Source organism: Eutrigla gurnardus (assembly GCF_963514095.1).
Source record: "Eutrigla gurnardus genome assembly, chromosome: 7".
NCBI classification, from domain to species: domain Eukaryota; kingdom Metazoa; phylum Chordata; class Actinopteri; order Perciformes; family Triglidae; genus Eutrigla; species Eutrigla gurnardus.
Genome location: NC_139921.1, coordinates 28,543,058 through 28,565,341, shown reverse-complemented (window position 1 = coordinate 28,565,341; position 22,284 = coordinate 28,543,058). Strand labels below are relative to the sequence as shown.

General features: G+C 44.7%; 1 protein-coding gene across 1 annotated transcript; it reads left to right on the top strand.

Moving 5' to 3' along the window:
* Positions 1-2,712, top strand: foxi2 (forkhead box I2). The gene is made up of 2 exons (XM_084012965.1): positions 1-784; positions 1,325-2,712. Exons 1-2 carry the CDS (start codon positions 142-144, stop codon positions 1,927-1,929), a joined length of 1,248 nt encoding a protein of 415 aa, XP_083869091.1. The 5' UTR covers positions 1-141; the 3' UTR covers positions 1,930-2,712.
* Positions 2,713-22,284: the final 19,572 nt, after the last annotated feature.

Below are 22,284 nucleotides of genomic sequence, written 5' to 3'. Positions count from 1 at the left end.
CGCAGCACCGGGAGAACCAGCACCGGGAGATCCAGCACCGGGAGAACCCCGCACCTGAACCCCGTACCTGAACCCCGCACCTGAACCCGGCTCTCCAGCTGTCTCCTGGGACTTTATTTTCTGTTTTCCCGCGGGGAAGTGATGAACTCCATCGACGCGCAGCCCCATCACCAGCACCTCCAACACCCGCAGCAGCAGCAGCAGCAGCAGCACCACACCTCCCCGACCGTCGGCTCTCTCCCACCCAAGGGCGCCACCACCCAGGAGGCCCCGGACATGGCCGCGGTCTACTGCGACAACTTCAGCAGCATGTACCACCAGCAGAGCCTGCAGGGCGCGCAGAGACCCGGAGGATACGGCCTCGGGGATTACGCGTCGTCTCCGAACCCGTACCTGTGGCTGAACGGGCCGGGCGTCAACACCTCCGCGTCCTACCTGCACGGCAACAACCCGGCGTCCTTCATCCCGCCCTCCTACGGCTCCCAGCGGCAGTTCCTCGCCAACTCACCTGGCTTCGGGGGCCCCGACCTCGGCTGGCTGTCCATCGCCAGCCAGGAGGAGCTGCTGAAGCTGGTGCGTCCGCCGTACTCGTACTCGGCGCTCATCGCCATGGCCATCCAGAACGCGCACGAGAAGAAGCTGACCCTGAGTCAGATCTACCAGTACGTGGCCGACAACTTCCCCTTCTACAAGAAGAGCAAAGCCGGCTGGCAGAACTCGATCCGGCACAACCTGTCCCTGAACGACTGCTTCAAGAAGGTGCCGCGGGACGAGGACGATCCAGGTACCGTGAACGCACCATGGGGGAGATTTAGGGAGTCAATGTGTCGAAATAATTAGTTCCAAATCAGTTTGACTAACTCGATGCTGTGTGGAAATATATTAATTTATTTTAAAAGCAACAAGTTATTGAAATATATGTTAGAACTTGTAGCTGCTGTAATAAATCGTTTTTTAATTTAACTTATTATATTAGAGGTTTTTGATGGTCATAAAGAGGCAATTAAAATATGTTGTTTTTATTTCTTATTCTTATCTAATCTAGACTATGATTACTGTTACTATGATTTCAGAAAAAAAAGTTCAAAACTGTCAGGAAAAAGACAGAAATATGAAATTAAAAGTTGTATAATTTCAGGATAAAGGAGAAAAGATTGCTATGAAAGATTGCTGAAGTGTGTTTATGTCGCATCTTGAGAGGAACAAGCTGAAGACTTTTTATTTAGAAATAATAATTATATGAGACATAATTATATGAGACAGCTTCCATCACAGCTGATTATAATTCCTTCTCATATTTTTCGTGTCTCTTCTTCACTTCCAGGAAAAGGAAATTACTGGACGTTGGACCCGAACTGTGAAAAGATGTTTGACAACGGCAACTTCCGCAGGAAAAGGAAACGGCGTTCGGATCCGAGCGGCGCCGGGGGAGCGGCGGTGGCGGCGGGGGCCACAAAGGTTGAGGACGGGCGGTCAGCATCGGGGGCCTCGTTGAAGTCCTCAGAGAGCCCCCATCTCCTGGGGCCACCTTCGCCGGACATGGAGGCCATGAACGAGAACCACAAGGGCTCGTCGTCGTCCTCGCCGCCCGGACTCCCCTCCTCCTCCTCAGCGGCGGCGGCAGCGGCCCCGTGTTTTAACAACTTTTACAGCAGCATGTCAACACTCAGCTCAGGGGCCCCCGGCCGGCAGGGGTCCCTGGGGCTGGTGAACGAGCTGACCAACAGGAACATTACGGCCCTGAGCCCGTACCACCTGAACCAGGACTCGGGGCCCTCGGAGGGCCACGGCGAGGGCCTGCATTTCAACCGTGGAGTGTACTACAACACGTTCAGTGGCGGGGGACAGAGCGGACAGTTCAACAGCCACTTCTACAACAGCTTCAGCGTCAACAGCCTGATCTACCCCAGAGAGGGGACCGAGCTATAGGACCCGGATCCACCAAGACCAGGTTTTAGGGGACCTGAGTGCTTCTCCATCACTTCACCCAGAGACTAGAGAGTATTTTCAGATGAACTCGAAGCACTGGAACTGTGGAAACAGCAAAAAATGAGCACTTATCTTTCTACTTTTTAAAAAATATACATATATATATATATATATCTATATCAAAGCTCCTTCTTTGCACTTAATGTTAAATATACTTGCAAAGTAACACAACCACTGAACACGTATGTCAGAAAGTTTTCTCTATTCTTCGTGTTTTTAGGATGTAAATGTTAACTTCACCAAAATCCATATTTCTCCAAATTCCACCGGTTGATTTCCACACGCTGAAACTTTTATTTTTCCGTATTCATAATCAACTCAAACCTGCCAAAGTTGCCTTTTTTTTCTTGTTTTTTTTTTTTCGTGAGACCGCCGTTACCTCGAAACCACGACCCTATGAGATGAGAGCGCCCCGCTGTGAAGGGGTCACATGACACGTTTTCCAAAATGCAGTAACTTAAATTGATTTCATATACAAATATATGATCCGCCTTTTTTTATTTTTATAACCTTCTACGTCGACTGAAACCACAGCAGCACTACGGCTCATGTAAATACATATGGAATATTTTTTGTTGTTGTAAATTATATAAAAAATTAGTGTGATTATTTATGTTATTTATGCTAATATGCATTGTTTTCTATTGTTTTCTGAACATAGTTTGATTGAAACATTAAAAAAAAAGTATGGATATGGTTTCTCTCAGGATTCAGTGACAATCATTGAATGGCTTTTGTATCTATTGTCTTTTTTTTTTTATCTTTCTACAGTAAATACAGCTTCCAGGCAGTTTCAACTGTGACTATAAATAAATATCATGTGGTCTCTATTCTATTGTCATGTGTCATTTTCAAAGACTCCTAATCTGGGGCTTAATTATCATTTAAATGCCATACATTTACTTTAATTCTACTATTTCAGCTCATAAAACAGATTTAATTCCACTTTTTCGTTTTGTTAATGTAAAGACTTCCAGAATGTACAGCAAAGAGAGAAGAGTTATAAACTCAAGTCTGACTCATCTCTTAGCTTTTTGTGTTTTTCTCACACCGCCTTAAGACCGAGTTCACGACCAACTAAAACAACGTTAATCCTCCCGCCTTTTCTTCCAGTAAGTCTCGTCTTCCTGACGGATCAGTGATCGGCGTTCAGAGAATGACGTTGCTGTCAGGAGATGACCTCGAGGCTGAAAAGCCTCATTTACACTTTGTCTCGCTTTGTTTTGCCTCTGCAACGGGAACATTGCTAACCCCCAAAAAACAACTGTTCCCACTCTCACAAATATATAATAATAATAATATTAAGAATAATAATATCAATGTAAAAACAAAAAGTATAAACACAGTGAGTGTTCACTGTGATGAATTACTTCACAATTTCTTGATAATTGGAACAAATCAGCAGGGAAAGTAAAGACAGTTTTTTTTTTAGTTGATTCTATTCCAATTAATTAATTCCAATTAATTGACTTTTAGTTGGTCAGCTTAACCCGAAAAAACAGTTTTTTTTCTACAAGAAAGCAAAAAATCAAACATAGAAAAATAGTTATGTATCCAGTTTTGTTTTAACGGAAATTCATAAATTTTAATTTTGGTCAAAATTCTGAAATAACTACATTTATTTAATTTCACATATAAGGATTATTTTCGGACAGACAAAAAAAAATCCCAATTTCTTATTTTTATTTCTACCCTCAGATTTTATCCTCAAAAGTGATAAACGTTTCTTTTCTTTTCAACCACGTTCCATCATGCATGTTGCCTTTGAGACAACCGATCCCCCTTTTGTCAGAGAGTGTGTCATATTTACGGCCCGTGAGATGCTTCGGCAAAGAAATCAAGAGAGCAAAGTAGAAGTTTGGAGGCGAGCCAAGCTTCCCTGCGAAGACACTGCGGTTGACAGACGTCTTGATTCAGAAAGCGAGAGAAACAATGGAGCTATTGTCCCCGGTCCTTCACGCCGATCCCCATGTATCAATTAGGGGCTCTCTGAAGAGAGGTGAAGATATCCCCCTCAGCCCGACGGGGTTTTAAACATCTCCTTTTGTCTCCCTTCTACGCCCGGCGTTTGCCCCAAATTGAAGGAGGCCATTTTTTTTTTGCTTTGTTCCAGCAAAGAAATGATGCATCGAGAGAAATCCCCCCTCTGGGAATATTTGCCACCCATCGTGCAGATTAGAGACAATAATTAGATGATTTATTTATTTCACAGTTTATTATTCACAACATGCATGCGTTCAAGGTGCTCACAGTATGATGATATGATAGTGAACGTCTGTTGTGGGAATAACCTCAAATTAACTGGTAAAAATGTGGAAAAGCAATTTCTGTCTTGTACTTTTATTTCTCAGAGGATCTAAATATAGCTAAAGGGTAAATATGATGATGATAACACATTGCTGAAAGTGTTCATTCATTTTTGTGGGCCATGTTAAATTCATTGTTCTTTGAGTACTTACATCACTGCTGTCACACAATTAAAACCAGAACAGTGACTGGTGGACGATCCATAATAAACAGACATATTTTTGTTTTGTAATAAATAAATATTGTAAGCTATTCTGTTGTCATTTTAGTTCCCATGATAAGTGATACCCTGTAAGAGTCTTGGGCTTTTATTGTGAAAGGTAAGAACTAAAGGAGTGGTAATATTATATTTTCATGGATTTGTCTCGATCGTGCAACTTTGTGTCCACGAAATATAGTTTATATATTCTTTAAATATACACTATATATTGAGTAGAGTGCAATTTCGCAGTCCGCCATGTTTCTGTGGCCTGGAACAGACAAACCAAACACTGGCTCTAGAAAGTTCCTTTCGTATTTTTACATCCCCTGAAGGCCACCGAAATTCTCTGAATGCTTGGAAATGGGGGAGGGACGAGCGGGGCGATTTTTCAGTTGGTTGCAATCTGCAACTTCACCACTAGATGACAAAGTTCTCTACGCGATATTTAGAGAACTTTGCTACGTATAGATACAGCGCCGAAATGTCTTGTTGCCACTGTTTGCAATGATAGCTGCTAGCCGCCGGCTCAGCCGTCACCACGCTGAGAGTCACGTTTAAGTAAATTAGTCCGAGACCTCCAGGTTGAGCTCATTGTGTCCCGAGGTAGCGTGCAGCACAGGAAATAGAACAGCTGCACTGAAAAATAAAAACAGAATCTCATTTTTCATATCGTAAATAAAGTTTTTATTCTTTAACGTACATTGTAGCTATCTGACTTATTTCGTCAATTGGATGAGTCTGTGTCGTTTTGTCAGTTGTGGGCCAGTTCATATTTCTATCTTGGGGGGTCGGCGGCTCTCCAACACCACAGGTCTGATACCTGGATCTGACTGCAGAGGTCGGATATATGCATTTCACTGGCCGTCCCAAACTTTTCTACTCTGGCAGACGGGCACCAGTGCTGTCCGCTGAATGGGGACAACCCCCCAAACCAAGTGTGAACTTCTCAATTAGGAGGGGGATCCACTGACCCGGGCTCTGTTGGATCACCTTCTTCTTGCGCCTGGAACATCAGGCACCCCGTCCTAATTTGGCACCCTGGCTCCGACCGGGTGACATTTGAAAAGAGCCATTGTTGGGTCCGGCTGGGAAGCAGGTTGAACATGGGGGACCCGGGTGCTGTTTTTCGAGGGGGTGACCGTGCACCGTAGGTTCGTGTCCTAACACAACCCCACAGGACCCTCAACCTGAAATGTTCCTGCGATAATGGACAGGGAACAGGTGACGCCTCGCTAATGAGAAACATCGCAGAAAGCAACCGTTGGGTGCAGCCAGCATGTTGCACATGGAGGGCCGGGGGATCAACTTCATCAAGGGGTCTCTGACTGTGATGTCAAATAAGGACAGCGGAGTCCGCCTCCATTTTTATCAAAGCTTGAAATGTTTTGTCGGTCATTAGACGATAAATAGCATCTAACTTCTCTTTGATGTTTCATTAAACTTTACAAAAGAAAAGCTGAAAAGAGAAAAGCGGTTCAAAGCGGTTTCAGGATCCGTTTGAGGTTTTTTGTCACATCAAGTTGGTGGACAAGTGACCCCGACTGACTCCCAGGTGTCTCAACTGGGAGGAACCGGATGCTATTGCCTGTTGTTGCCAGGGTTTTTCCGAGAACCATTCCCTTGAGAAAACCTCATTTTTTTCACTGCAGCAGGTTCTCACAGTCCTGGTCCTGGTTCTCCCATGCCTCCTTTCCCTCTAGCGGGTTCAGCATTACGGCCTGGGCCTCCAGCAGCGTGGTGTCGGTGTTGGCCTCCCGCTAAAGCTCAGACTGCAGGTCGGAGGATCCAGTGAAGGCAGATCTGGGTCTGTCTACAGATCTGGGTCTGTCTGCAGATCTGGGTCTGTCTGCAGATCTGGGTCTGTCTGCAGATCTGAGGCTGTCAGCAGAGGGCCGGTCCCCGCCGGAGCCCCCGGTATATTCTGAGCTGGAGGAGTTTCTGGTCAACCTTTGTGCCATAAATAGCCACCATTCAGAACATACAAAACAAAGCAAGACAACAGACAATATAAGGCCTAACAAAAGCAGTACTATAGATGAAACAATAAAAACGAATCACCACAATAAAGATGAATAAAAAGAATGCAACACGAGCAAAAGTACCTAAAATTGAAATAAGAGCAAAAGTTAATTAAATCAATACTAAAATGAACAGGGAGGTTTGGGGTGATGAGATGTCGTCTTCCTTGTATAATTTAAAGTAGAACAAGTAAAGAAAATGTAAAAAGAACAGTTGGTGTATAATAACAAAAGTAAAAAAACTGTCTGAGGTGGAAAGAGTTTAAAACCGTAAAGAAGTGGAAGAATGTGTGAAGGAAAACATCTTGATTGGTTGTGTCCGGGATGGAGGATGAGGTGGGTGAGGGGGGGGTGAGGGGGGGGGGGGGGGGGGGGGGTGCTGGTGGGTGAGGGTTGATCGCGGGTTTTGGCTCAGGGGGGGATCCTGAGTATGATTTGATCCTGGACAGCTCAATTAAGTGGTTCGTTTACCCCTCGTGTGGAGCCGGTGAATTGGAGCCAGGTCAGCTCCGGGTTGAGGTGTTGTTCATTATTTTTCCGCCTGTCGGATCCCATGAGCGGCGGCTGGAGACGGTGGCTGCTCGGCGGCCGGGGAGCAAAGGGCCCGCCGGTGGGGTACGTCAAACACACTCAAAAGCCTCTCCTCCTTTTGCCTGGGGGGGATTATGATCAACAAAGCATGTCCCACACCTGCACCGGCCTTGGTACAATGGAAACTCCGCGGGCCAATGGAGACGCAGGCAGAGAGCAGTTATTAGAGTCCCCCCACCAATGAAATGGATTACATTAACCCCTTCTGTTGTTCCTCCTCCTGGAGCTTAAACATCGGACTGACAGACTCCACATCTCATTGAGGAAAAAGCCCCCGTAACACTCTGTTACAACGGCTTTATTCCAGTTTATCCACCGTCAGGGGAAGTGTTGTGTCTCCGCCGTTAAAACCTGTGTGATGACTCGGCGAAGTTGTTGACAAAGTAACCGAAGCGAAGACAGCGAGAACTCTTAACAAGAGATCAAAACAAGCTGAAAGACGAGCCAAAAGTTGATTTATGAATCTGTAGGAGGCAGCTTTTTAATTTGGACCTACGAGGTCGTCTCAGTGTGTGAGGGAGAAAATACAGATATCATCCACTCCCTCTACACATGAATAGTGGCTGTTAAGTCTGTAGTTTGGGTCTCGGCAGTGGTTCATTTAGATGAATCACAGTTGCTTAGAAAAACAATGAATGCCAGTTGCTTCGTTTGTAATAAGTACAAGAAAATGCTTGGTCAGATTTCTCAAAATGAGATGTAATATTTAGGCCTTGCACGATAAAGAGATCTATTCCACTCGTTATGGGGTTGGAGCATCATCTGATCATGTCAGCCTCGGCTCAGAAGTCTTCGGCATGGATGAGAATATTCCGTATTCTCAACCTCCCCGTTTTCTCCGACTGTATCAACAAGTAAACAGCGTTGTTTACCCATAACCGCCGCGGGTACCTGCGGCCTGAGAGCGTGTTTGGGGTTTGTTCCGCATGTGTTTTGGAACAACAGAGCGGGAGGATACTCAAATATTGCCGGTGGAAGGGAGGGTGTCGGTCCCCAGGGAACTCGTCATGGGCGAATTAAACCAAAGCTCAGAGGAATGCATGTTGCTGCCCTCGTCCTCACCCTCCCTCCCTCTCTTTTCTCCTTTAATTGGGCCCGTTTCCTGGCACCTCTCCAGATCACACTGTCACTTTTACACTGCGTAATAAGCTATTAGCCCCAGCCGGACCAGGACTCGGCCACCGCCCCCCCTCCTCCCCGCGCTAATCGACATGGACGTGGTCATTGTGCGAGGACCAGGACTCGGGACAGCACAGTCCGGCTATTGTTGTTAGCCCTGGACCTCGGAGCCCCCCGGACGCCCCCACGCCCCCGGCTCGCTGAGGAGGAGGGGTGAGGAGGTAAACAGAGGGTGGTGGTGGGGGGGGGGGGGAGATCAAGGAGAGGTGAACTCACTTTCGCTGCCCCCGAGGACACAACAAAACAAACTGTAACACCTTCGGTTCAGCCATCGTGCTTTGGCAAAAATATGACTTTCTGCCCGCGTCCCAAAAACAAAGGAGCACCTGTTAGAAAGTTAGACCGAAGCTGCAGCACCAATTAGCGACGCAGCTCACCTTTTTAATACGCCGCCACTTTCCGAAATGTCAGCGAACTTTTCAGGAGGTTTTTAAGAGCAGGATTTTTTTGTTGTGTCGGCACATTTTGTGCAGAAGTTTCACATTTTTTATTTATCTTCTTCTGTTATTTTGGACCACTGAGAAGATGCGTTATAGTTCAGTTACTTATTGTAAAGTTAACAACCAAGAAGGCACATAAGAGACACAATACTGTAATTTGCTTGACACTTAAAAACCAGAATAAGAATTATGCAACTGGCTTCGTGAGGCTGCACATCTGTGCTTTGCGTTTAACTATAATTATACAATATGAAACAAAAGTACTTTCATCATCAACAAATAAACCAAGAGAGCAAGACAGACCAAATTTTTGTAGCATGAAAGCATGAAAGAATTGTTAAATGCAAAGCCTCTATGTCGAGGGGAGCGTGTGCACCTGCACAACCACTGCAGAGTCGAGATACAAGATATTCATTTACTTTAAGTGTACGTGCGTTTCTACGCCGACGATTGCATTTGTTTTTCACATATTTGTGCAGGACAGAAAACTTGCACACAGTGTTTGTTCCTCTTTTTGATCCAAACTGTATTTCATACGAGTGCAGCTCTGCTCTGCATGACGGGACCTGAGGAGGGAACCTTTCCTAAACCGTGCATCTTGTTCCTTCTCTGGAACAAGTCCGGACACCTCCATGCAGAAAATGAAGGGGTGAGACGAGGCCTTGGCGCTGCAGCCTGTCTGAGGAGCTAATCGTTCACACACCCAGGCCTCGGCAGGGAGGGAGTCGGGGCCCTACTTTGTGTCGGGGATGCACAGACTTCGTGGGCATCTTCACCGGGGGGAACTTCTGGATTTATAGGCAGATAAATCACAGTCTGTTGATCGGACCCCGCTGGAAACCCAAATAGTGACGTTTTTTTTAAGGCTCTTGTGTTCCAGGATATCAAAGATTTGTTCATGTGTGTTTGGAGGAATGCTGATGAGGGAGATGGAGGGCAGGCTGGGACAGAGCTGGGAACAGGTGCATGATGGGGGGAGGTGGGGGGGTGGGGTTGGAGTTTGCGGTGCAGGGTTAAGGGGGTCTTTACTTCCACAACTTGAGTCTGTCTGTCTGTCTGTCTGTCTGTCTGTCTGTCTGTCTGTCTGTCTGTCTATCTATATATCTATCTATCTAGTCTGTCCATCCATCCATCTATCTATCTCTTACCCCCCCATACACACCCCCTTCCTGCCTCCACCCTCTAATCCAGCCCCCTCTGAGCTCAGGGTCCCGGGTAAAGGTTCATCCAGAGGGCAGAATCAGCCTCCATGGCGAAGTAAGAGCTGAGGAGGTGGGTGGGGGATTTGAATGTGTGTGTGTGTGTGTGTGTGTGTGTGTGTGTGTGTGTGTGTGTGTGTGTGTGTGTGTGTGTGTGTGTGTGTGTTTTGAGGAGAAGGGGCTGGGGGGGGGGGGGGGGGGGGGGTCGTGAGAGTGACAGGGAGCATCATTCCTGATGGTTTGGGGTGTAGGCAGGATGGCCGGGGTTAGTCTGCGTGTTGGAGGTTCAGTGGTTCGGAGGGTTCCTCGCCTTCATTCGTCTGGGTTCACCGCTCCGAGCGTCCGCGCCGAGGTCACGGCTGGAGGGAACGGCGACGGCGAAGAAGCCGAGCGCCGCCGTGAGAAGGAACAATTTATAGACGATTTTAGGATGAAAGTTGATTTTCATTCCTGCTGCATGATTTGTGAAGTTGATCACCACACAGGTTTGCAAAGAATTGAGTGAAACATCTTGACTGAGGCCTTCCTGAACTTTACTTTGCATTTAAGCTTCAAATGAACATTTGATTTTATATATAAAGTATAGATATAATTACTTTACGTCGAGGGATTTTATTGTGAAAGTTAAGAACAGAAGGAGTGGATCAGGTCTGGGTGGCTTTGTCCTGGTTGGAAGGAGTAATAAAGTTTGCCGTCTTGAATCAGAGTCTACCTGCTGTTGTAGTTGAGGCCCAACTGACAAGTTCTGCTACATGATTGGTTGCTGACTTTACGACGCTGTCACAGCAAAAAGAAAAAGTACTGCATTTTTGCTGCGTATTACATTCTGTCTGAAAGTATTTTTTATGCTAACTTACTCTTTTGCAGTATAATAATAATTACTTTCCAGCATTTCAAGTATAACTGTGGCTTTCCATTTCTTTTGCAATGGTTAGAAAATCATTTCAGATTAAATTGATGATCCATGAAAAATAATAATCCACTTATTATAATTAAATATGAGATCTAATATAATTATAAACCATAATGTCAAGTTTCTGCAGGTTGATTTCGACACCTTAATAAAAATGAACGGAGGCCAAGTGGAAGGCAGGAAATGACTCGCAGCCGTCATACCTGGAAGCTGTCGGTACGACCGCAGCTGGCAGCGCCGCTGGAACAATGACGGGTTAAAAGCCTTGCTCAAGGGCAACACAATGGCGGTAATGAGAGAGTAAATTCTCTTACACAGGAAGGGGAGTGGCCGCTGCAGCAGTAGGTGTGTGTGTGTGTGTGTGTGTGTGTGTGTGTGTGTGTGTGTGTGTGTGTGTGTGTGTGTGTGTGTGTGTGTGTGTGTGTGTGTGTGTGTGTGTATTGTTTACAGTTTACACAGCAGCACACTGGCAGAGCATCAAAACCATGTTGCTTTTTGTTATGAGGTAAACACAACCCCCAACCCTGAGGCAGGACCAGGACAAACAGCAAAACCCCGGGAAGCCGCCCGTCATCCATGATACCCCGACGCTGCCGACCTGCAAGGGACCGTGTTATCGCCCGGAGCTCCTTACAAGGGAAACACATTCTCTCCTGGATTACGGTTGCAGATTACTAAAAAAAAAAAGTTTAGCAAAACATAAGTATGTTTGCCACGTTGCCTTAGTTACAGACATCGAAATAAGTCAATGTTGACTTTTGGATTTCACCCAAACAACCAGTCTCCTGGGTGAAAGTCCTGTGTTTGTTGACCTTGACCTCTTACTGACATGAACTATGATTAAAAAAATGTATTTGTGATCAAAAAACAAACACAACCAGGAGAAAACACATTTCGCTTTTAAACTTTAAGGTAAGATAAGATAAGATAGTCCTTTATTCGTCCCGCAGTGGGGAAATTTATTACAGCAGCAAGACAGTAAAAAAATAAGGATAATAAATAATAAACATGCATTGACAAGAAAAGTACAATATAAAAAAGATATTAACACTAAGACTATCTAAAGAAAGTTAAATAAAGTAGAATATATAATGTACATAACAGACAACTTTCAGAACATATACAGAATGGACTAGATATTTACATTATAGACAGAGATTGAGCATGGGATGTTACAAAATACAAATACAAAATATTTGAAATCTAGGAACGTAATTTCTAGAAGTGAAATCTATGATAATTAGCCGACAAGTTAAGAAGCTATCAGGTTGACATCAATCAGTTGTTTCTTGTTAAAAGTGACAAATAAATTACATTGATTTGTCCTCTAACAAGTTTTACCTTTTAATTGAGCAACATTTTGAAGCAGCTTATCGGAACCTTGTGGAATTTGTAGGCCACCTGATTGAAATCCACGAAAATGAAAAACAGGGTTATGAGGGTCGTTCGTGTGTGTGTGTGTGTGTGTGTGTGTGTGTTGGGGGGGTTAGAGCTGGAAAGCCCCCCCAGTGCAGGTGCAATCCAGGGCCATCCGCGACGCTCCGTCAGCTCTGCACCGGGCCAGCGAGGGGGTTCAGACAGGGGGTGGAGGGTGAGATCTTCTCACCCCGCTGGCCTTCTTCTGCGAAGCGGAGCTGGTAATTTGGACAGAAATCTGGATTTGTGCCCAGCGGAGCCTGGGCAGCGAGGCAGCGAGGCAGTGAAGCAGCCCACGGTCGGGGCTCACAGCGGGGAAGAGCGGCTGAACTCAAAATGACCAATATGTTTTCACTCGTTCATTCATTCTGCTGTTTCCTCAGACTGCCTCCCTCCCCCCTCTCCCCCCTCCCTCCCTTGTTCTCTCACTGTACTGATCCACTTTTCTGTGATCATCAGCTTAGTCTGCCTCGACACCTCTGGATGGTTCATCGACTCCATTGTTATCGGTGAATGCCAGAGGAAATGCACTTTATCTCTGAATTGGTTAATTAGAAATCTGTAAAAACAGATCTGCACATAAGAAGTGGGCCTAGTACGTCACCCTGTGGTTTGTCGACTTTGGTTCTGAAGCCTCGAGTTTTAGATTTTTTTTTGCAACCAGAGAAGGAATTGACCATTTTTGGACTGTGGAGGAGCGACGGGTGGACCCGATGAACACAAGCAGAAGAGTGGCACCCTGGTAGCATGGTAGCGACCTGTCAATCAGCAGGTAGCCCCGCCCCCTAAAGCATCCCCTGCTTTCTGGTCTGGTGGACTCTAAATGGACCATAATGTACTAAATGAACATCATGCTGGATTGAAGAAGACTTGAAACTAGAGATTGGGACCATAAGCAGTTGTCACCTGGTATAAATACTTTTTTTATGGAAAATATGGAAAACATTTTTAGTAGTAATAAAACTACTACCACTATCACATACCAAACACAACATTCGTAACTCGCAACCGACCAACTCATGTAGTGTAACAAGAAAAGGCAGGCAGGACATTAAGTTAGGAGGAATTTGATTTCATCAAAAGATTAATTCAATCTTCTCTGACTCTGCAGAGCCGAAGTTGCAGAATGATTGATGGATGTCTTGATATAATTGGTTGGTTCTAGCTGATGTAAGCGTGTATCATATTTTGTTTTCCAGGAAGAAAAGGATTTTGATATAAAAAAGTAAAAAAAAATGGCATGTATTGTTAAATAGGTGTACAATATGACCGGGGATGTGATCTGCAAGGGTTCATCTTTAAGATGGGAGGCTGCAGAGTGACTACAGTACATTTGCTGCTATAAAACCAAAACAATGAGCTAAAAGACACCCTCGCCCCTCTGTGCTCGTTTATTTGTGTCCGTTTTTAATAAACTGACTTAAAGTCCCAGTCGACAACATTTGTTTGACCATATTCACTGAAGCCGACACTACGCTCCGATAGAACAACATAAATCATCATGTTTTAGGAAAAAAAGCGAGCCTCTACGTGCACGTAGAGCCTGTTGTTTGTTTTGCAAACATCGACAGTGCCCGGATCATCCTGTCCAATCAGCACGCAGGGGCTGTGTTCGTGCACACACAGAGCCCCTCCCCCCTCGGGTCGTTCCACTATCACAGGGGGGAGGCGGAGGGAAGAAGCAACAAGCTTCCAATTCCTCGTTAAAAACCCAAACGAGGAGGTCCAAAACAACCAAGGAAAAGAAAACACTGGTGGAAAAGAAGGAAAAAAAGAAAGATGGCGACGGTGCCCGTGATAAAACCAGAGTCCACATCGGACCCACGTTTCAAAGGTGGCGTGATCTAAGGGATTTCAAAGGGCACGAAGTCGAGGGGGAGGAGCTCGGTGGTCGTGGGGGAGGAGCTCGGTGGTCATGGGGGAGGAGTGTGAGAGTTGTAAACATTCAAAATGCCCTCGATCCGCCGGACTTGCCGACTGGGACTTTAAGTATTTGTGTCATGCTGCTGCTGACTGTAGTCTGTCAGTGTTGTCGGGCTCAACAAGTCACAGATTACATAATCCTCCTTTAAAATGCAGCTCTTTTCTTCTTTTTTTTGCCTCTATATTTTCCACAAAAGCAGCAGCGTCGCAGATTCACCTGCCAGGCTTTGTTAGTCAGTGTGAGGTCGACATCTGCCAAAGCAGGCACAGCGAAGTAATAGAAGGTAATAAAGTATCCCGTAATAGGGCATCGCAGAGGAGGTAATTACAGTGAGGGGTGCCTTTTAAAGGCTTGTTTGTAATGATTCATGGTTGCAACGAGTGCAATTTTCATTGTCACTCCCCTCTCATCACTCACTGCTGCTCGCCTGGATCCCCAACGTAACCTTCCTCTCACCCCCGAGAGTCGCATCTCCGCCGTGCGAGCCAGACACAACTCCAGGGAAAAGGAGAAAAAAACGTTCCATTCATTTCATTCTCTCTCTCTCTCTCTCTCTCTCTCTCTCTCTCTCTCTCTATGCGACTTCTTGTTAGGATTGTAGCTTCCAGCACAAACTGTTTCTTTCATCCCACAACAGCTTTAACAGGAATATTATCATTTGCTGCTGGCAAAGAAAAGAAAAAAACACACAAAGGATGATTAAAATGTACGATCTGACATTTTACATCCATCCCAAGTACTGTGTGTGTGTGTGTGTGTGTGTGTGTGTGTGTGTGTTTGAATGCAAAGCAAGTCTATATTTATTATAACAAATGGCTTTTATTGTCTATATTAACTTTTATAGTCGTCCTACAAACTGTAACTAAAAGTAGATTAAACCAGAAATCTTTGATATTATAGATATGGATCAATTAAAACAAAGCAAAAACACATAACGGAGTTGAAAAAAAAAAAACCTCTATAAGTCATCATTCTCGACTTACACATCTTTGCTGAAATATGAACCTAAAGTTACTGTTAGGAACATTAAATACTGGTGCCTGTTTATGACCTACATAAGAAAACCATCAGTGAGAAGATTCCTATATAGTCCTTCATAATATAGACTTGCCATTGCAACAGCAGAGCATGTGTGAGGAAAGTCCAAAAGCATGTCGACTGCCGCTGAGAGGCTAAGCTAACCCAGCTAGGACCCAATGCTACTCCATTACCCAGCATGCTTCTGGCTGTCTGATGTCCAGTCACAGGAAAATGAGATAAGACTTCAGGCTAACCCAGCAACGGGATCTTTACGGAGACCTGCAGGATCCATCCACCCCATCCACCCCGCTGCAGTAAAATGAGAGGTTTCCTTAAGGAAGTCTGGTGCTCGGAAACACTACTGTATCTGTCCACAAGGGCCGCCAAAATCATCGTAGGAGCTTCACGGTTCTCTTCCTATCTTTCTCTCGAGGGCTTTCACCCATATTCCTTGGCCTTCTTCTGTTAATAGAGGTGTCATTATGAGCCGAACTTCAGGAAGTGATTTATAAATCACAGGGTTGAGCTGGGATGTGCAATATTACATAAAATGGCGACGAGCGAGCCTCGTTCGGGACGATCCACAGAGGGTCTAATTGTTTTCTAAATTCCAAAAAAGCTCATCTTTGACCTATTTTTTTTCTTTTTGTGGTTTTCATGTGACGTATTAAAATCGGAGATCCCTGATCCCTCCGTCTCTGAGTCAGTCTTGACAACTCCACGGGTCTATTTGTCACCACAAGAAAAGCTCCTCGGCGGGCCCCTGTGGAACCCCCCCCCCCCCCACCCACCACCTCCACCTCTTGTACTTTAATAACCCGGAGATCGCATGAGACGTCATTCATGTTTCAGAGAAACTGGGTTTGGACGAGAGACACCCACACCCCGCCACCGTCTCTTCTCTCCCCTCCGCATCCTGGCCCAGAAAAACCGAGACCCAGACATCAAAGGCAGGTGGAGTGAAACCATGAAATTACAGGTAAGGTGTCAATTACCCCTTTGAAATCGTGCACTCTCCAAATCCAGGCAAGACCCAGCCGGTCCCTGGAATTAGAACAAATAAAGAAGGAACTGAAGGGAGAACGGCAGAGAAGCAGGAGTGGGGGGAGGTTTTTTTTTTTTTACGGGCCGTGTTGACAATATGGGATAAGTATAAAAGGTCCTAATTCAGCTTTAAATTACCCCCCTGCGCTCCTCTGCTCACACAACCGTACGCCAGCCGCCTGTTTGGGTGTGTGACGGTGTCTTGTCTGGGAAATAAGGTGGAGAAAGGACTGGTTACGGGTAGGATCTGCATCTGAACAAAAAAAAGCTGTTTTTTTTAACTCACATCAACTTTCTCCTGCAACAGCAACACTTTTCTACTTAGTTACACCCCCACTTGTCTCTCCAACACCCAAAGTGAACCTCAGCATGTAATAGAGGGTAAATCCAACCCAACACCTTCTAATTTAGAGGAGCAAAGATTTTAATGTCGCTCGTAAAATCTTTATAGGCTGTATTACACTAAAGGAAGAGGCAACAAATTGATGTTAGTCATTCACATTTACAGTCTTTTAAAAACATAAAGCTTCCCCCTGACACAGAATTTTAGATTTTATTTTTTTTTAAAGTGGGGGTAATTATATCAGAAACAAAAAAAAGAAGCTGCCAGCTCTTCACAACAATCTCGTATTTCTCTTTTGATTCCAGTTGAACAAACTTCATTTATAATTTTCTCATCAAGAAACTGTCACTGTGGGAATTAATTGAATTAATTATTCTCTCTCTCCCACTCTCTGTGTGTCTCTCTCTCTCTCTCTCTCTCTCTCTCTCTCTCTCTCTCTCTCTCTCTCTCTCTCTCTCTCTCTCTCTCTCTCTCTCTCTCTCTCTCTCTCTCTCTCTCTCGTGTGCCATGAAGCCAGTTTGAAAAGCTCATGTGGGAAAAAAACAAAAAACCCAACCACAGCTTTGTGTTACACAACACTCACCCGCCCACTGGGCCACAGACAGCAGCGCTAGCCTGGTCCAGCCCAGACGCAGCAGAACACCCACCACGCCGCCCCGCCCCCCCCTCCCCAACCTGCCTTCCCCTCTGCCAGGTGGCTTGCACCGCCACCGAGACCTGGATCCAGACTACCTGGAGGAAGGTGAGGAGGGGAACTCTTTGCTTTACAAAGAATCTATTTACCGTTCATGTGGTATATGATGAAATAGGTCAGGGGGTTGCAGTCGAGATGACACAGAGGCTTAACTAAGTTTAGCGAATCAGGAAAGTACAGAGAAAAATACTGAATGAAAACCTGGTCCAGAGCACTCAGGACCTCAGACGAAAAGCTTGAAATCCACCAATGTTCCCCCATCCAACCTGACCCATCATACCGGAGAATGAATTCTCTGAATTACATTGGGTGTAGATTGACAGCATGAAGCAGCAACATAATAAAATGTGGTGGAAAAAAGGATCCGAACGCCTTCCTGATTATATTTCACACTCGAGATTGAAGGTTCATCCCCTTTGCTTGTGTTTGCTAAACTCTTTCAACTAAATTGGCTACAAATGTTTTAATTTAGCGGTTGCTGAATGGATCCTAGGGTGATATTTTTAGTCATCTATCAATGCCAAGGTCATAAATTATAATTATAATACAACTTTGAAGCTAACGCATACAGAAAGGAGACACTCGTAGTGTTTACCTGAAGGAAGTCGTCCCATACAAGCACATTGATATGTGTATCAGTGAAATCCTAATGCATGTATTAGATACCTTTTGTAATCATGAATATCTTCAATAATAACAAGAATATTGGAAATGTTGTCAGAGGAAAACAAAAAACAATGATGTAATAACAGAACTTCCTCATTTCCAGGTTTACAAGGTGTTTTTGTTTAGTCTGCAGTTGAGCAGTACATCTCGTCTGCAGTCTGTGAGGTCCTCCTTATTTTCTTTTCTTTCATGCATTGTGTAACTGTCTTGAAATGTTCCAACACCAATTAATGAAGTCAAATTCCTGGTGCACCGCCTGCAACTTGGCACGCGGATGTGTTTCTGACGCGGAGCCACGTTTAAAAAACGTCTAATATCTCAATCAAATCTCCTGCAGACATAAATCCGTCACATTTTGACAGCTGCCATGGAAACCGTGCAGGCGTATTATGATAACATGCCTACTAATGCGAACGTACGATGAAGCGAACAGAACGTGTCTTTGAGTAAAGAGGGAGAGAGATGGGTTACAATCACCTTTCCATTACTGAGTCTCTCTCTCAAACACACACACGGCGGGCACAACGGGATGGTTGATTCATTTTTTTGCGGGTAGGCTCTCATGATGGGTCGGGTGTGTAGATGCGTAATCTCTCACTCGACCTGTTCAGTTGTTTGACCCGGACAAAGTGATCGTATCTTATTCCGATCTCAATCCGATGTCAATCAATCCGATGTCAATCAATCCGATCTCATCCAATCCGATCTTAATCCGAGGAGTAAATGTAATCAGTTTAAATCATACCTACATATAATCTGCATACCAGACACATTTTAAGGCTAGGTGTCTTAGTTCGTAATGTGTCAGTTGCCAGGAAACGACCGTAGCATGATGTCCAATCAAAGCCAATCAATTCATTAAACAGCGTCTCTGTAGCGTCATAAACTGTAACATAACTACAAAAATACCAGTGTTAGGGAATCACCAATCCTTAGTTAGTAGTATTAATGCATTTTAGATGTTTAGTGAGAAATATTTGATTATGCTAGCTAGCTAACATTATGTACATGCAAAAAGTATGCATTGCCTTCATTTATTCGTGAATACATACATGGAGAACTATGTCTGTTATTGTAGTACTATTTAAAGTGGGTGTGATATCTCCTTATGTTAGCCTAGCTTGTGTTTGTGGTTCGTTAAGCAACATTTTGGAGTTTTTTGGGGGGACGTAGGCCTAGAGTGGTTCAGAGGTGATCCAGGGTCTTTAGGCTCTGCCAAAGAGGGGGGAAGTAAAAGGCACTGTTGAAGAATGAAACCCGGGAATTAAGACTGTGAATCAGGCTTGAAACCACGATACCTCGAGTGAAAACCTGAAGTTTACCTAAAAATGTACAATTGTTATAAACAGATAGGATGTCTACAGATGCTCGTTAAATTGACTACTTCTATCCCAATGGATGTAGGAGTGTAAATATGCATGAAAACAAGCGAACAGAGGGAGGGGCAGACGGTGCAGACGGCGTGTCTGTCAACAAGCCCGATGACGATAATAACTCATCTACCTTTTCAGGTCCATAAACAACTTCCCATTATTAAAGACGGCTGCGGGTTTGTGGTCTGCAGCTCATTAGAGCTGAGTGTTTTTATGCACGGGTGGTGTTGCTGAAAAAGTGTGTGTGTGTGTGTGTGTGTGTGTGTGTGTGTGTGTGTGTGTGTGTGTGTGTGTGTGTGTGTGTGTGTGTGTGTGTGTGTGTGTGTGTGTATGTGTGTGTGTGTGGCATAAGTTTTCCAGCAGCCCGGGCCAAACATCTGTCAATTCATCTGACACTTCCTAATGAACTTTTTAGGCTTTGTCTCCTTCACCATGAGAGGGTTTCGCCTCAGACCCGATATGGAGCACGGATCCGTCTTTGCAGCACAAAACTATTTCATTGAGCCACAGAGGGCAACGCATTTTTCATTTTCAGACAACCACCATCAATGGAGAAGTGCTTTAAAGAATATTTAACACGTTTAGCTTATCATACATACTGTAGGTTGCCTTTGAGATGAGGCATCCATTATGGTGCTTTGGCACCACATGAGCTGTTCATTTAGTCCTTGATTATTGTGACGATATACATGGTACAGTCTTAATAAACTAGACAATATACTCTATTAGATGGTATGGTCTACATATATTAGATTGTATACTATAGTATATGAAATATTCTGTATGATGTATTTATTTATTATTCATTTTTAGGTGATAGAGAGAAATATGTTTAAGTACTCAATACTGTGCTGGTCTGTGCAGGGACTTGAACCAGCAACCCCATTTACTGCAATTCCTCAGTTAGGAACATGTGATTTATTTCTATTAATTCAGGTGTTTTTTTATAATTCCACCCACTGATAATTATAATTTAATTAAAATCAATATCATGTGACATATCCTTTGATTGAGTAGCTGTTAGAGGCCCTGATCTTTCAAAGCAATGTGTGAACTGGCTTTTGTCTGAGCCGAGCGAGTTAATGGAAGTGATGCAACGTCGAGGCAGGAGATCCAAAGTCAACACGGAGGCCCGAATCAAAGAGGCCGCCCCGCCTCGCTGACGGACGAGCCACTTCGGTGGACGAGCCTTGAAAAGAGTCCTAAAAGGTCTCGTGTCGCTTCTCCGCCGTCACTCACTCACACATTCAGGTGTGTTTCAAAAAAATGTCCTCCGACGTCGAACGCCTTTGTGCGGAGGAGCCAGTTCTTCTGGGCGAATGTGAACAAGCTCCCAGCTGCTTGCCTACGTAAGTGGCTGTGTCGGGTGGATTTTCCTTTTTTTTGTGTGTGACTCAAACACAAATTATAGATCGAGATTACCAAAAAGACATCCCATCGCTCAAGGTTTGATGAGTGAAGCTGCAAACACGTGTTACCGCGGATATTCCCCAACAACAACAACATCACAAGTGTTGGAACAAACCAGAGGGTTTCGGTTGTTGTTGCTCAGCTGGGACGAGACAGCTGGGCCCTCGTGCTTCGGCCCTCGCATCAGATCCCCTTATTAAAGAGGATCCCATGGAAATAACCTGTCGTCGTGGTCCAGGTAGCTTGACAGGCCTATAAATCAAAACCGGTGTGTGTGTGGGGAGGCGGTAGAGAAAAAGTAGGGTAAAGTAGAGGGAGGGAGGGAGGAGTTTCCTGTGCTTGTTGACAGGCTCAGACGAAGCTTGAGCAAACAGGCTCTTCAAGGTGTGAGAACCTCAGACGAGCAGGGAATTAGGTGAACGAGTTAGAAGCATGGAAACGTAGAAACTTTAAAGCATAATAAGAAAAAAAGCCCCGGCAACAGAAGCGTCATAGTAATGATCCAGACGAGATCCCTTTTTTCTGGTGCACTGGCTGGGTGGGGGTCCACCTTATCATGGTGGGTGAAGTGGGGGGATCTGGGGGGAGTTGGGTCATTGCAAAGTCAGTGACGTTATCTGTCATCCCGTTGAGTTTTGGTTTCACACGGGACACAAACAGCAGTCTCCTGGGTGAAAGTCCTGTGTTCCTCCAGGTCTGAAAGGTGATGCCCATGCTGAAGTGCCTTAAAATGACATTATTTCTAATGGCCATCAGGGGGCGACTCATCTGGTTGCAAAAAGAAGTCTATGAGAAAATGGTCCTACTTCTCTCTTGATGTATTATCTCAGTAAACATTGTAAACATGAGTTTATGGTCTCAATCTCTAGTTTCAAGTCTTCTTCAATCCAGCATGATGTTCATTTAGTACATTATGGTCCATTTAGAGTTGAATAGTGACTTAGACACAGTGACGGTTCAAGCTAACTGCTAGCACCAGCACGTTAACATGGTCACAATGCTTGTATATCATGTGTACAATGTTCATTGTCTTGGTTGAATGTGTTAGCATGCATTTGCTAATTAGCATTTAATATAAAGTAGGGATATTTCAGTCTGGACCAAAGGGGTGACGTTCAACATCATAAGGTGACTAAAATTTGTTCCTCATTCTGCAGAAATTCTGTATTCAAACCAACTCCTCCAAGCTTCTCCACTGGCTGCCGATGCAAATAGTTTGTCTGCTTTGAATTAGCGTACACATGCTCAGTCGTTTGCTTTGGATCAAGTTGTCAAAGAGAATCTTGGGAAGTAGATATGCAGACATTTGCATAACAAATCACAAGTCAAAGGATTCACTTGTGTGTTTGTTCTTCTGTCTGTGACGATAGATGCTTTACTTGTGGTTGAAATCGAGCTACAATGAAAGGAGTCCGTCCTTCCATTATCTCCACAACCGTTGGTCCGATCGACTTGTACGAGGTTGTTTGCCTGATCGCTGCATTGGTAGCTTTTAAACGATAATTTGCACAGAGCTTAAGTTGAGAGGTCGTCTCAAAAGTGTTTTTGCTATCAAA

Bases quoted from the DNA above. Each gene is read 5' to 3' on its own strand.
- foxi2 (XM_084012965.1), top strand. From the start codon at position 142: ATGAACTCCATCGACGCGCAGCCCCATCACCAGCACCTCCAACACCCG. The intron at 785-1,324 runs GTACCGTGAACG...CTTCACTTCCAG, and splicing joins GCGGGACGAGGACGATCCAG to GAAAAGGAAATTACTGGACG.